General features: G+C 43.0%; 2 protein-coding genes across 2 annotated transcripts in view; both read left to right on the top strand.

Moving 5' to 3' along the window:
- The window catches only part of zgc:162592 (uncharacterized protein LOC561993 homolog), an 85,964-nt gene that overhangs the window by 26,051 nt on the left and 44,411 nt on the right, over positions 1-15,502 (top strand). The gene's annotated exons all lie outside the window — the stretch shown is intronic.
- The window catches only part of dpep1 (dipeptidase 1), a 121,602-nt gene continuing 106,456 nt past the window's right edge, over positions 357-15,502 (top strand). The window contains exons 1-2 of the mRNA XM_041191691.1: positions 357-429; positions 4,242-4,390. Coding sequence (XP_041047625.1) covers positions 357-429; positions 4,242-4,390 — 222 coding nt within the window. The remainder of the gene's footprint in view (positions 430-4,241; positions 4,391-15,502) is intronic.

The raw sequence follows: 15,502 nt of genomic DNA, 5'->3' as shown, positions 1-15,502 counted from the left end.
AATCAAATTGAAAATGTTTAAACAGTGCAGAGCTATGGTTTCTTGATTCAGGTGTGTCTGAACCAGACAAGCAAGCCATAAAAATTCTCCGAGCAATTGGGAATGAAGGTCTACACAGGCTGAACATATCAGAAGAATTAAAGGATTCCCAAAAGATATGGACTACATTGGAAGACTGGTTCAGAATCAGGTTAAGTTCCTGCATTCATCGACTAGAGTTCATGTCATTTCAACTACAGCCTACAGAATCCATAGACCACTTTGTCAGCAGATGCAGAGAAAAGGTTATGTACTGTGGTTTTTCAAATGCAGAGCTAGCAGACAGAATTGTTTATTTGGTGATCATGTCCACTACCATGGAGGCATTCCAGAAGGATCTGCTAGTCAAGCCCAAAACGCATCACGTCGAAGAGCAGTTCAAGATTGGACGTAAGTACGAAGCAATCCTTGCAGGTTGACAAAGCTTACAAGTCTTAAGTACAACCCCAATTGTTAATGCATTTACTAGAATACCCAAACACAGCAAGACATGGAAGATGTGGCCTTCTGCATGCACCAAGGAAATGCCCAGCTTTCCATAAATCCTGCAAAGCATGTGGCAGAAAGGGCCTTTGGCACTGGCAGTGCACAATGGCAAAGGCTGATGCAGCCACTAAGATCTGTGCACTGATCGAAACAGACCATAAACAATAGGTACCTTCAAGCAATAAAGAATGACCATCCGGTATCCTGTCAGACGCATATACATGAGGTGACTGACAAAGCAGAAAATAATGATGGAGTACACGACAAGATGAAAATTGGTGAAAAAGTGTTTCACACAGTTAATCTCATGGAAAACGTAGATGCCATTTCACCGTCCGAAGTGTTTACCAAGATTTGAACTGTCTGCCCTAAGAAAGTTGGTAACTATTTGTTATTGGCCATGATTGACACGGACAAGTGCCAACATACACTTCTTTTAGAATTTGCAGGGATAGTATGCACAGACATGGATGCCATGACCAAAACTATTAAGGTGCAACTTTTAGCTTATAATGGTTCGCTGATTTCATGTGCATGTTCTATAGTCCTGGAGCGCAAGTACAATCAATCCTCCTGGTTGTCACATGTGTTCTACATCATGCAGACTAAAGACCCAGTAATCCTAGGTCTACATGCATGCCACGAACTCACACTAATGGAATTAGTCCTATCTACTTCTATCACCTCAGTTCACAGCCTAACATCAAAATATCCAGAATTTTTTCATTGAACTTGGCGGTTTCAAGGGAGCTGCCACATTACACCCACAGGAAATTGCAAAACACCTAATTGGTCTGGTAATTCTTGCACAACACAAATGCCAACAGCTACAATAAGAAATGATGAAAGATTCCACACTAGAAAAACTATGGAAACGATCATTGAACGATGGCCTGATTCAATTCAGCATGTCCACAAACACATGAAACTATTTAGGCCTTACTGGGACGAGTTAGGCATCTCCCATGGAGTCATTTTTAATGTTAGGTCATCATACTGGAATCTTTGCAATCTAATATTTTTCAACAATTTCATCACTCACAACGGGGCATAGATCAGATGAGAAGCCTCTCAAGAGATACAGTCTATTGGCCAGGTATGAACAATGACATTTAAGATGTCATCAAGAAGTGCAAGTGATGTCACGAGCATATGCCATGTTGGAACAAAGAACCACTGATTTCACATGAAGTTCCTACCCATCCTTGGTCAAAATTGCCTTTTTCATGTCCGTGGCGCTGACTTCATTGTCATCATTGACCGCTTTACCAAGTACCCCTATATTTGGCAATTGCACAATATGTGAAGCACAAATGTTGTGCACATTCTTAAGTGCTATTTTCAATTTATTTGGTGTGCCTAGAGAGATCATCACGTATAAGGGTCCACAATTTATTGGTAAGCCATTTCAGGATATGTGTGAGAATTGAAATATCGATCACATTACTTCTCCTTATTACCCTGAATGTAACGCCTAGCTGAATGAATGATTTGCAAGGTGAAATCCCTAATTCTCAAATGTAGACAGTACCAAGCAAGATCTACACATTGCACTGTTGCATCTGAGAGCAACATCTTTAAAATCATTCCATCACCAGCAGAGCTCATGTTTGCAGAAACTCAGCAGGTCTGGCAGCGTCGGCGGAGAAGAAAAGAGTTGACGTTTCGAGTCCTCATGACCCTTCAACAGAACTAGGTGAATCCAAGGAAGGGGTGAAATATGAGCTGGTTTAGGGGATAGGGCGGAAGAAGTGGTGGGGGTGTGGTGTGGTTATAGGGACAAGCAAGCAGTGATAGAAGCAGATCATCAAAAGATATCACAGACAAAAGAACAAAAGAACACACAGGTGTTGAATTTGGTGATGTTATCTAAACGAATGTGCTAATTAAGAATGGATGGTAGGGCACTCAAGGTATAGCTCTAGTGGGGGTGGGGGGAGCATAAGAGATTTAAAGATATTCAAAAATAATGGAAATAGGTGGGAAAAGAAAAATCTATATAATTTATTGGAAAAAACAAAAGGAAAGGGGAAGAAACAGAAAGGGGGTGGGGATGGAGGAGGGAGTTCAAGACCTAAAGTTGTTGAATTCAATATTCAGTCCGGAAGGCTATAAAGTGCCTCATCGGAAGATGAGATGCTGTTCCTCCACTTTGCGTTGGGCTTCACTGGAACAATGCAGCAAGCCAAGGACAGACATGTGGGCAAGAGAGCAGGGTGGAGTGTTGAAATGGCAAGCGACAGGGAGGTTTGGGTCATTCTTGTGGACAGACCGCAGGTGTTCTGCAAAGCAGTCGCCCAGTTTACGTTTGGTCTCTCCAATGTAGAGGAGACCGCATTGGGAGCAACGAATACAATAGACTAAGTTGGGGGAAATGCAAGTGAAATGCTGCTTCACTTGAAAGGAGTGTTTGGGCCCTTGGACGGTGAGGAGAGAGGAAGTGAAGGGGCGGGTGTTACATCTTTTGCGTGGGCATGGGGAGCTGCCATAGGTGGGGGTTGAGGAGTAGGGGGTGATGGAGGAGTGGACCAGGGTGTCCCGGAGGGAATGATCCCTACGGAATGCCGACAGGGGGCGAAGGGAAGATGTGTTTGGTGGTGGCATCATGCTGGAGTTGGCGGAAATGGCGGAGGATGATCCTTTGAATGCGGAGGCTGGTGGGGTGATAAGTGAGGACAAGGGGGACCCTATCATGTTTCTGGGAGGGAGGAGAAGGCGTGAGGGCGAATGCGTGGGAGATGGGCCGGACACGGTTGAGGGCCCTGTCAACGACCGTGGGTGGAAAACCTCGCTTAAGGAAGAAGGAGGACATGTCAGAGGAACTGTTTTTGAAGGTAGCATCATCGGAACAGATGAGACGGAGGCGAAGGAACTGAGAGAATGGGATGGAGTCCTCACAGGAAGCGGGGTGTGAGGAGCTGTAGTCGAGATAGCTGTGGGAGTCGGTAGGCTTGTAATGGATATTGGTGGACAGTCTATCACCAGAGATTGAGACAGAGAGGTCAAGGAAGGGAAGGGAAGTGTCAGAGATGGACCACGTGAAAATGATGGAAGGATGGAGATTGGAAGCAAAATTAATAAATTTTTCCAAGTCCCAACGAGAGCATGAAGCAGCACTGAAGTAATCATCGATGTACCGGAGAAAGAGTTGTGGGAGAGGGCCGGGGTAGGACTGGAACAAGGAATGTTCCACATACCCATAAAGAGACAGGCATAGCTGGGGCCCATGTGGGTACCCATAGCCACACCTTTTATTTGGAGGAAGTGAGAGGAGTTGAAGGAGAAATTGTTCAGTGTGAGAACAAGTTCAGCCAAACGGAGGAGAGTAGTGGTGGATGGGGATTGTTCGGGCCTCTGTTCAAGGAAGAAGCTAAGGGCCCTCAGACCATCCTGATGGGGGGTGGAGGTGTAGAGGGATTGGATGTCCAATCTTTTGATGATCTGCTTCTATCACTGCTTGCTTGTCCCTACAACCACACCACCCCCCTCCACTTCTCCCCCACCCCACCAACACCTTAAACCAGCTTATATTTCACCCCTTCCTTGGATTCACCTAGTTCTGTTGAAAGGTCAAGAGGACTCAAAACGTCAACTCTTTTCTTCTCCGCCGATGCTGCCAGACCTGCTGAGTTTTTCCAGGTAATTCTGTTTTTGTTTTGGATTTCCAGCATCCGCAGTTTTTTGTTTTTATTTTTGTTTTTATCTCATGTTTGCAGACCAGTGCATACCAGTTTATCTACTCTCTACTCCCTCAGAAACTAGAGAGCAACTTTTAAAACTACAAGAGAAGTTGACCAATGTGCACAATGATAATGCGGTACAGCATTTCCAAGTTTACAAAGTTTGCATCCAGAATCCACGAAAGGTATGTAACAACCAGCCAGGTTGACAAGGATTTGTTCAGAATCAAGGTCCATGAAGTCATTACACAAAGGTTCAATGGTGAGGTGTAACCGAGGATAAATCGGATCCACTCCAGATCCTCAACTACCATGCAGTCCTATTTCATTGAGGACTGGATCCCAAATGCAACCAGGAACAACATCCAAGTGTGACGATCCCAAAGGTCACAGTGAACAATTAAAGACACCTCCAGACAAGGTTACCATTGCAAGATCTGGGCATACCAGCAGATCACCTTTATGCTTTAGAGACTCATAGATTCACCAGTCTTATGCACTTATGTAATAGTAACTAAACATAAACATGTATTGTAAATAGTTGTACCTCTTTGGAAGTTGTGGGGTGGGGGGGGTGGAATATCTTTAAAAAGAATGGGAATTTTGTAAAATGCCTTCAAGGGATTGCAGCATGACATCACTAGCTAGAAAGTGTGTCATGTGACCCAGTTTTAGTTTCACTTTTGCTTTTTCAGCAGAGAGCACACCAGTCAGCTCTGCTCCTGGTTTCTTGAAGCTTTATGCCATTGTATAGCTGTCCCATGTGCCAAGTCTCAATAAATAAACCCACAACATGTTAATATAATCCCTTATTGATGCCTTTATATAGTTTATATATACAACAATCCTCACTCTTGAGATCCCCTCAGAAGAGATAAGAATTTTAATATAGTACATGGTGGCCATACCTGTGGAGGCAGCAGTAGTCCTCACAATCTTGCCTTGAAATCTGCCTCCTCAGGTTTAGGAGGATTCAATCCTTTAGCCCTGATTTTCCCTCCCCAGATGCTGTTTGACATGTTGAATATTTATGACCTTTTCTGTTAATATTTCTGATTTCCAAAATCTTCAGGATTTTGCCTTTAGTTGCACTTGAACTATGATATTATAGAACCCAAAAATGCAAATGCTTGGAAACTGTCCTAACAATAACCTTGGAATAGTTCTTGATTTCTAAAGCAGATTGCAGGATAGGGAACAGAACAGAAAGATTCGTGGAACTGATTAAAAGGGATAGATATTCTCTTGTTGCTACTTTTATAGTCATTAGTTGAGGTGTTTTTTATAATGGTTTAATCAATGTTATTGCCATCTGTAGCAAAGGAAATCACGCCCTGTGAATGAGACTTCCTGTTTAAACACAGCATGAACTCTCCACGCATCACATGAAAGTATAAACTCAAAAATAGAAATACACCAAGAACTTGTATTTATATAAAACCTTTAGCACAGTAAAACAGCTCTTTATAAGCGTGTTAAATAGCAAAATTTGACACTGAGCCACATAAGAAATGTATGCTGGAATCTTACCAGCACACCATAGGTCCTGATATTAGGACAACATGCAGCTTCCAAGCTGCCACTTAGGGACACCGGCCTGCCTTTCTGACCTGCTGACTCAATCAGAGAGTCAACAGCTCTGCAGCCTCAGCAGAGCCACCAGTAGAGGAAAAGGAGAGGGCAACCCCGTGTTCAGATACCCTCAAAGGGGCAGTAAGTGAGTTATCAATATGTTGGAGCTAGGCCTCTCTTTCCCCCCTCCTCCCCCTTTCCCCTCCAGGAAGCTGCCCAGAGGCTGCCTCAGTGCAGCTGGTGGACTCAAAACAATGCTGGGGGCGGGGTCTGTTCAGAGGTTCGCAAAAGCCTGGTAAAATGGCTGCCAACAGGTAATTAATTGGATTGATGGGCCACACACCTCCAGTCAGCAGACAGCCGAGCCACTTCCACTCCAGCCTTTGATAATGTCTCCTGCTAGTGAGGTCACATCAGGCTTCCCTCCCTACACTTTCCACTGCCATTTCACTATCCCTCCCACCTCGCAGCCCATCTCCAAAGTGTTGGTCAAATTCCAGCCATAAAGGCAAATGATCGAAAGCTTGGTCAAAGAGGTATGTTTTTACGGAGTAATTAAAGGAGGAAAGAAAAGTGGAGGTGGTCAGGTTTGGGGAGGGAATTCTAGAGCTTAAGGCCTATATTACATTTCTATAACTACTATAACTAGCTAAAGGCACAGCACCTGTAGTGGAACAATTGAAATCATGCTCAACTTAGGCTGGATTTAGAGGAGTACAAATATCTCAAAGGGTTGTAGGGCTAGAGAAGACGGTTTGCAGTCGAGCCAGCATTATCTTTGTTTTCCAGGATAATCCTGGAATAATGAGCAGTTTTGGCAGCTGAGATGAGAGAAGGACCAGGTTCAGCTAATCCAGCTACCCACCATATCCATTCAAGCTTGCATCCCTTAGATTTTAGGGGAGTGGAGATGAGGACTATACAAGGAAAAATGTTCAGGGCGTTACCGTGGAATGATTTTATTGGAAATGAAGGGCATCAAAAGTGGAGAAGAGGGTCTGGTTGATAAGTTCAGTAGTTTATAGAAATGTAATATAGGAATGCTGTGGTGAACAGAGGGCAAAGGGTAGACAGTGAGGGTTTTAAAAGTGCGGTTGTAAGTGAATTAAGGGATATGTTTTTCCAGTGGGGTTGGAACACAGAAGGAAGTAGGGTTGAGAGGGTGAAAGGAGATCTGTGTGGAGAGTGATGCAAACAGTGGGTTTCAAAACCATTCAATGATCAGCCAGCATGACTCACAGTATATTATGCCTTTCACACACAATGAGTTCACTTCAGCTTTTCCTGCCATGCGATCTTGAATTAACCCTATAATAAAATTACTGCTGTTGATGTTCAAGTGTCATATGAATTATTGTGGAGCTTTTTTTCCTCTTGTGTTCACTGATAAAGTCTAGGACTCCTCTCATGTATAAATCAGATGATGAATAAATTCATTACAAAGTGACTTTCAGGCATAGGTCATAACAGGGCAAATAATTGAAGTTATCACAATGTGAATAAATTTGTAGGATTAATGATAATAAAGAGCCCTCCCATTTAGCAAAGCACTGAAGAGTTCTGAAGAAAGACACCTAGCCAGAACAATAAGCTATTTTTTTCTCTTTACAGCTGATGACTAATCAGTCTTACATTTCCAGCAACTACTGTTTTTTATTTCAGATTCTTAATATTAATTGCTTTTTCTTTCCATTTCTCCCATTTAATCACCCACTTAATTTGTCCTATTAAATGTAGACAGGTATTTTAGTTGCAGCAAAAGGAAAATTATTCCTCATGAAAGACAGTATAACATTATACTCCTAGAAATCTAATTCAGTGAGAACTCAGATAAAATTCTCTAAAATGCATTCAGATTTTCTCCATTGTTATAACCAGGGCTTGAAGGATAAGTTTCTGGTCAGAAGTATTCACATCCTAATTGCAGAAAGGCCAATGCTTGTCTCAATTTTAACTCATTGTCTCATTTATTAATCTATGAATATTGCAAACATCTGTAAAAGGTAGACAATATTCAGTCATCATGTATTTCTGAAAATAACTTTGAAATTTAGGTGAAAGCATGTCTCAGCTAGCGACACACTCTCTCTCTCTCTCTCTCTCTCGTCTCTAGAATTGAGGTTTTGGGTTATAATTCAAGATTATGAAATTTCCTCTCTGGGCACAACAGTGCACCTGGTAGCTGCAGCGTACTGAAGGTGCATTGCCCCTCTAAGGAAGGAGTGCACATTTTCCATGACCCAGGCAATTTGCACTGCGATCAGGGGATGAAAGCAATTGTTTAACAGCAATCAACAGTCTCCAAAGTCTGAAGATATTCTAGGGGTGGGAGCTGGAAGAGTAAAGAGTAGAGTAGGATCTTAAATATTTTTTGCCATCTTCTTTCTTTGGTGTGCTTCCATGACCACTACAAAACCTACCCCCCCTCGCCCCCCCCCCCCCCCCCCCCCCCCCCCCCCCCCCCCCCCCCCCCCCACCAAACACACCCCCACAGTATGTGGGAGGGCCCTGGTGCAATCCCTGTCACCAGCTTTCTGGGGCAACTCCCTGCCCTTCATACTCACCAATGTGTGCTGGCTTAGCTATGTCCTATTGATGATATCTTCCCAAGTCACAAAGCCAACTTCCCCATCTTCACAAGAGACGCTTTCGATGACCCTTTTGATCTCTGCCCTGCCTCATTGCCATCAGACTGATTGCACAATATCCAATATCGGATGAGCTGTAATTTCCTCCAGTAAATAATTGGATTAATCAAAATTATTGCCTTCAGCGGTCCCCTCCACAGACTCCTTATTCTTGCTACCAATTTCGTCCCTTCCCCAGCCACTGGATCAGGCTGAACGAGTTTCTTCAGAATCTTAGTATCAACCCCAAGCTGATCTTTCTAACTCCATGCCCTGAATTTGACCTATGATGGGCATGTCCAGTCGGCGGGCTGGGAGCGGTCAGGAAATGGACTGCCAACCATGATCTCATGCTGGCTGGCCAATTAACACCAGCCAGATGAAACGCCTGCTCAAATGCTCAGTGCTGCCAGAGTGGGAGTGGGGAGAAGGCGGGTGATAATGTTTCCGTGAATGCTGCAAGAAAGCTGCCTAAAGACAGACAGCTGTCTCAGGGAGCTGCAGACTTGAGAAGGCTAAAATAAAGGTTTTAAAAGCTGAAAAAAGTCTCCAAGCATCATACTCAATCACCTAAAAATATAAAATTCTGTCCACAGAAATTTATTTTTTATTTCTTCACGCAAATTTCTTCCCGCCCTTGGGTGAAGTTTGATGAAAAATGCAAAGGCCGCCTGGCCGATTTGCCCGTATGCCAACTATAAGGTTGGGCGGGCCACAAAAAACCTGAGTCAATTGCACTATTAATGGGCTTAATTGCCAGTGGGTGCTCTTCCGACTTTTGCACACGCCCACTGAGCGAAATATCACACGAGTGAGCGATGTTGTCAGGACACTCGCCCGACATCCTCTCACGCAATTTTACACCCGTCCGCAGGATACTAAATTCTGCCCCATATCTCCCATCAGAGCCGATTAGAGATGGAAGCTCAATGCAGTAAATTTGCTGTTCCCAATTCTTGTAAATTTTAATCCCTTCCTCAGAGCTGACCTCCTGCAATGAACTTCTTCAGCGCAGTGATTCAGTTCTAGCAGGACCTGGCAGCTAAATTGCTCTTTTTCTTAATCTTTGGAAAACCATTTTATATAAGTGTTGTGCACTCGACAGATGAACTTTTAAATTGCTTTTATATTTGTAGTGAGAGTCTGTACTTTATTAGCTGTCTGAAAATTGGGCTGAAGGATAGTTCCATCTTTTCACTGACACAAAGTCACCTTTTCAGAAGCTGTAAATTTTAAAACTGTGCATCCACAATTTTATTAGCAGCTCATACATAACATGACAGTGCTGTCCCTACTATTCAGAAAAGAAAATTATGATGTATTGTTTCATGAATAAGAATGTTTCCCCACCCACCTCACCTTTATTTTACCTATAAAGCTTTTACATTACAGGTTACCAAAGTTCCACTTTGTGGCTTCGGGGAAACCCCATTAGATTTAATGAAAAGTTTTGCATGTGTAATTCAGGTGTGAGGGTTTCAAGTAAAATTTCCATCCACATTGTACATTGTGTCAATTTCTGACAATTGAATGCAATTTCTGTCATTTATTATTATTTGAAAAGCTAGATCACAAAAATATCAGAAAGGAACTTTTTCCTCCCCCAGGGCCTATACGTGGATTCCAGTCAATGTTTTAGTTACAGTCTGACTAACAGTGGTTTCAAAAACACTTTGTTTAAATCTAAGTCCAGGAAACAATGAATTTCTGTACTTTTCTAATATGTTCTGTGGAAGCAAACAATTTTCCTTCATAAATTTGACAAGTTTCTAAATTTTCTAAAAGCATAACCTTTCTTTCGTGCAGTTTTTGGTCCATAGGTATTGCTTAGCAGCCCTCAAAATGTCAATCCTTTTTATTCGTTCATGGGACATGGGTGTTGCTGGCTAGGCCAGCATTCATTGCCCATTCCTAATTGCCCTTGCGAAGATGGTGGTGAGCTGTCTTCTTGAACCGCTGCAGTCTCTGTGGTGTAGGTATACCCACAGTGCTGCTAGGGAAGGAGTTCCATGATTTCGATCCAGCGACAGTGAAGGAACGGCGATATATTTCCAAGTCAGGATGGTGAGTGACTCGGAGGGGAACTTCCACACAGTGGTGTTCCCATGTGCCTGCTGTCCTTGTCCTTCTAGATGGTAGCAGTCGTGGAAATCTTGAGTAATGGCCCTGGTTAGCTACCTTTGCCTTCTATTGATCTATAATATACTTCACTGTACCCATGATGTCTGTAGCAACTTTGCATTAGATGGGCATGATAGTAGAGGCTGTTGTGTACAGCAAAGGTGGATATGCAAACGAAAGTCACGTAGATAGTGCAACTGGAAGAGAAGGGATTATACAATTGCACCAAACATGTCAAGACTCCTACAGCATCCTTTATCAAGTGAGATAAGTCCAGGGTTTATAATTTTATTCAAGTAGCTCCTCATTTTACACTGAAATTATATATTTGCAGAAATCTTCTTCCCTCAATGGCCATGAATATGCTTCATTCTAGCTGTACTCCAAGTAGCTCTTTACCCAATGGAATGACACGAAGCTCAAGCTAATCTTTTCAGACATTCACCACCATGTATTGTCTTTCAGTTTAGCTATCCACCACCAGCTCTGGCTGGACCCACACAAAGAACAATCTGGTGCTGCTTTCATCAATTAAAACTATTTGCTATTCCAGGATCATCCTGGCAAAAAAAAAAACCCGGATTCTTTTCTCTACTGCTAATAGTCTTCTTAAACCCCTCTCCACCCTCACCTCCAACACTCAATGTGAGGAGCTCACAGACCTCTTTGCCACTGAGATCAAAGTCATCCAATCAGTCCTGCTATGTCCCTATCTTACCCTAGCCCAATGGGTCAAACTTCCTCTAAAACTCTCCCCTGCCCTAGACCTGATCCGGCATCTTTCTTTAATTTCTCTCCTATTTCCCCTCATGCCCTCTCTGGGAATCCATGGGAATCACCTCCTGCTCTGTTGACCCAATCACACTAAACTGCTGATCATCCAATCTCCCCTCCTGGCCTTCCATATCAGTTGATATTGTTAATATTTCTTGCTTTTTAGGTGTTGATTCCCTCTCCTTTAAATCTGCCTTCGTTATCCCTTTCCTTCAAAGAGAAAACATTTCTTAATCCCATCATCCTTGCAAAATACCACGCCCTCCTCAACCTCCCTTTCCCCTCCAAAGCCCTTCAACATGTTGTCACCTCCCAAATCCATGCCCATTTTTCTGGAACATCATGTTTGAATCCCTCTTATTAGCTTTCTACCCAGCCACAATGCCGAAACAGCTCCTATCGAAGTCACAAATGGCACGCTTTGTAACTGTGACAAAGGTAAACATTCCCTCCTTGTCCTTCTCAAACTTTCTGCAGCCTTTAAGGTGGTTGACCCCACCATCCTCTTCCAATGGCTCACCACTGTTATCCAGTTGGGTGGGACTGCTCTCATGTGGTTCTATTCTTATCTATCTAATCGTAACCAGAGAATTAATTGCAATGGCTCCTCTTCTTGCTCCTGTTCCCTCTGGTGTCCCCAAGGATCTACCCTTGGCCCCCTCCTATTTCTTGTCTACATGCTGCCCCGCAACAGCAACATCTGAAAGCAGACCATTAGTTTTCACGTACGCTGACAACACCCAGCTCTATCTCACTATCATCTCTCTGAACTCTTGCTAAATTGTCAGACTGCTTATTCAACACCCGCTACTAGATGAGCAGAAATTTAAAAATTGGGAAGACCAAAGCCATTTCTTTCTTTCCCTGCTTCAAACTCCATTCCATAGCTACTCATTGCAACTCTTTCCCAGGTGGAGACGAAACCAGACTGGTCACAACCTTGATGTTATTTTTGACCCTATTTCCAACTCTGTAACATCGCCTGACTCCCCCCCCCCCCCACAACCTCAGCTCATTTGTTGCTGAAACCCTTTTCCAATTCTAGACTCAACTAATCCAACTCACTGCTGGCTGGTCTCCCACATTTTACCCTCCGTAACTTGAAGTCATCTAAATCTCTGCTACTCATGTTGTAACTCTCACCAAGTTTCATGCACCCATCACCCCTGTGTTTGCTGACCTCCATGGACTCCCAGTCAAGCAACATTTTGGTCTTAAAATTCTCTTGTTTTCAGATCCCTCCATGGCCATGCTCCTTCCTATCTCTGCAATCATCACCAGCCCACAACCCTTTGAGATGTTTGCACTCCTCTAATTCTGGCCTCTTGTGCATTCCAATCATAATTGCTCCACCATTGGTGGACATGCCTTCAGCTGCCTGGGTCCTAAGTTCTGGAAGCCTCTCCCTACACCTGTCTGCCTCTCTCCCTCACTTTCCTGAAATATTAATTTTTTTGTCCAAGCTTATGGTCATCTCACTTAAAATCTCCTTATGTGACTGTCATGTCTAGTTTTATAATGCTGATGAAGTACCTTGGGACATTTTAGCTATTAAAGACATCATATAAATACAAGTTGTTTTCATAAAGTTGTTGGTTTTTAGGAACACAGGACTGCCTGAAACCCTATCTGTTAATTGTCCAAATTAAGGGTAAGAATAAACAGGTGGAGGGCATTTGTTATTTGAGCACATGTAAAGAGGCACGCATTGACATTGGGGTGGTGAGTAGGGTTTTACACTTGTCATGTTTCACTGTGTGAATAAATCTAAAACTGAAGAAAGGTTGACTTCTGGTCTCGTCCTCCTCCTTCACCAGTTGGCTGTTAGAAGTTAAATAGTGTCTGCTCTGCAATCACCTTCAATACTATTTCATGAAAAGGGGCCATAGCTTCCCAGCTTCAGGGCAGTATACCTGGGGGGAACCCCCAAAGATGCGCAGTGGAACCCTCTCCATAAGTTCCCAGGTAAGAATTGCACGGCAATTGTCTGGGAAGTTGAACTTGCCATGCACTGAGAACCATCAAAAGATGCGACCCTCACCCCCCCCAGGTCCGACCCGACCAACCACTCCCCCCCACCCCAAATCCTGTCCATTTACCTTATACACTTACCTTCCCTCTGGCTTGTCAAAGTGGCTGAACCTTTAAATTTACCTGGTTTATGGCAGCTGGTGCTGTAAGAAAGGGGGCATGGCTTACTTACCTTCGACTGAGCTGCCCTCGACTGTAGGCCTTGGGAACCCGCTGTGCTACACAGATCTCGATCAGCCCGAATTGGAATGTCGGGTGAGATAGGAGCGACTGGATTTCAAGGTAAGTATTGCAATCGGAGTGGCAATCTGACTCAATTGTATCTTCACTGGAAGGTACGGGCCAGCATAACAGTGGTCATTTAAGCAGGAGTGAGGTAATATTCACTTTTAAACAAAAGGAAAGCAATGCGACCATGCCACAAGGATAAAAATATTCACCTATCTGGAGTAAAGCTCAAGTGACAGGAAGCTGTAGAATTTGACCTCCTAGCTAAAGCCAATAGCAACACCAGTAAATTCTGGATATTTACTAAAGTCCACAGGATAACTTGATCAACCTAAAATTGCCACAAATTAATCATGCTAAAAGTAACAGCAGGTATGGGATCAGTAAATATGGAGCAGCATTTTTTAAAGGCAGAAAACAATGTGGTAATGCACCACCGTCAAATAATTACCGGCTAGCTAAAGCTGAAGGAGACGTTATTGGAGCAAGAGCAAGGTGAAATAGAATGGGTGGCCATTCAATTGAATTCACAGCCATTTTACTTCTAATGAATGGAGGCAGAAATGACATGATGATGCCACACATCCCATTTTCTATCATGTAATTCACCCCCATGTAAAATGGCCACGCATTGTTGCCACACAAAATATGGCTTTAAAGGGTCTTATTTCTGAATTATTTTTAAAAGAATATATATTTTGCTCACAGCTGGCTGCTGCTTTACCATCTAGTTTGTGTTTTGTGGTGTTTTTCCTCCCCTCCTCATGTTAAAGACCATAATGAGATTGCTTTTTTTTGATGGAAAAAGGGAAGGCACAATGGAGGAAGGCCATGGTGGTAGCATTGAGCCAGCAGTACTCTCCATGAAAGAATATACTGATTGACACACTCCTAACTCCACTTGGTCACAAAACTACTGTACCATTAGGTAAAATTGAATGCTTTGATCCAATTACAATTCCATCATAGCTTCAGAAACACTCTTTTTAACCCAGCTACCGCCAAGAATTAGAAGATTTCAGAAATTGCTTAGCAACATGTACGTGATAGATTTTGTTCCACCCAGCTATGCACAGGAAGTGAAATCTTGTGAGCTACAGTAAGCTAAGACTGATGACATCGCCAGCAACCTGCAAAGAGAACCCAGCCTGTTTCCAAAATAACTAGATCCACTTAGTCATTAGAGTATGTAACTGAATAAAGAGAAACATAAACATGATCATTACGTCTGAGGCTATGTGACTTCAAAGTTAAGTCAGTCAGCGTCTTTCCTCTGCTAAGTGCTTATTTTTAACCTATTTTTAGAAGTCACAGCAATGATGGGATAGTTCTAAAAATATCCATACTTCTGAAGTTTATGTTTTTGCTCGTAACTATAGTAATGATGTCTGGAGATTTCTTCTACAACAGTCTTGACTCTTCCTCTGATGTCCTTGTACTCACCAGATAACAGACTGTTTCCCATTCCCCACATGCCTCCCCAGTACCTGTTTGGCCTCAAATCCCCTGGTTTTGAATGTGCTCCAGGAACACAAGGCCTTGCAGTTCATTGCCAATTAGGGTTTGATAGTCTCAAGGTCAACAGACACCCCCCTACTGCCAGGTACCAGAAGTAACTCCAAATTTCTCTTCCCTAAGATGATTTGGAAGTTATATTAACCTGATAGCTGATAGTGCAAAGCAGACAATTTCAAATAGACTACCTAATATATGGCCTACTGGATTTTCCCTTTCACTAAAGTCAATGGAAGGAATAGAAATACCTGGAAAAACTCAGCTGGTCTGGCAGCATTGGCGGAGAAGAGCACAGTCGACGTTTCGAGTCCTCATGACCCTTCAACAGAACTAAGTAAAAATGGAATCACAAAAAGGGAAGTAAATTGGAGAAAAAAAACATACATTTATTCCTTAATTTTTTTTACTTAGTTCTGTTGAAGGGTCATG

This window comes from Carcharodon carcharias, chromosome 7 (genome assembly GCF_017639515.1).
Source record: "Carcharodon carcharias isolate sCarCar2 chromosome 7, sCarCar2.pri, whole genome shotgun sequence".
In the NCBI taxonomy this organism is placed as follows: domain Eukaryota; kingdom Metazoa; phylum Chordata; class Chondrichthyes; order Lamniformes; family Lamnidae; genus Carcharodon; species Carcharodon carcharias.
Note: the sequence above shows the minus strand (reverse complement) of the source record. Positions and strands in the feature narration are given on the sequence as shown.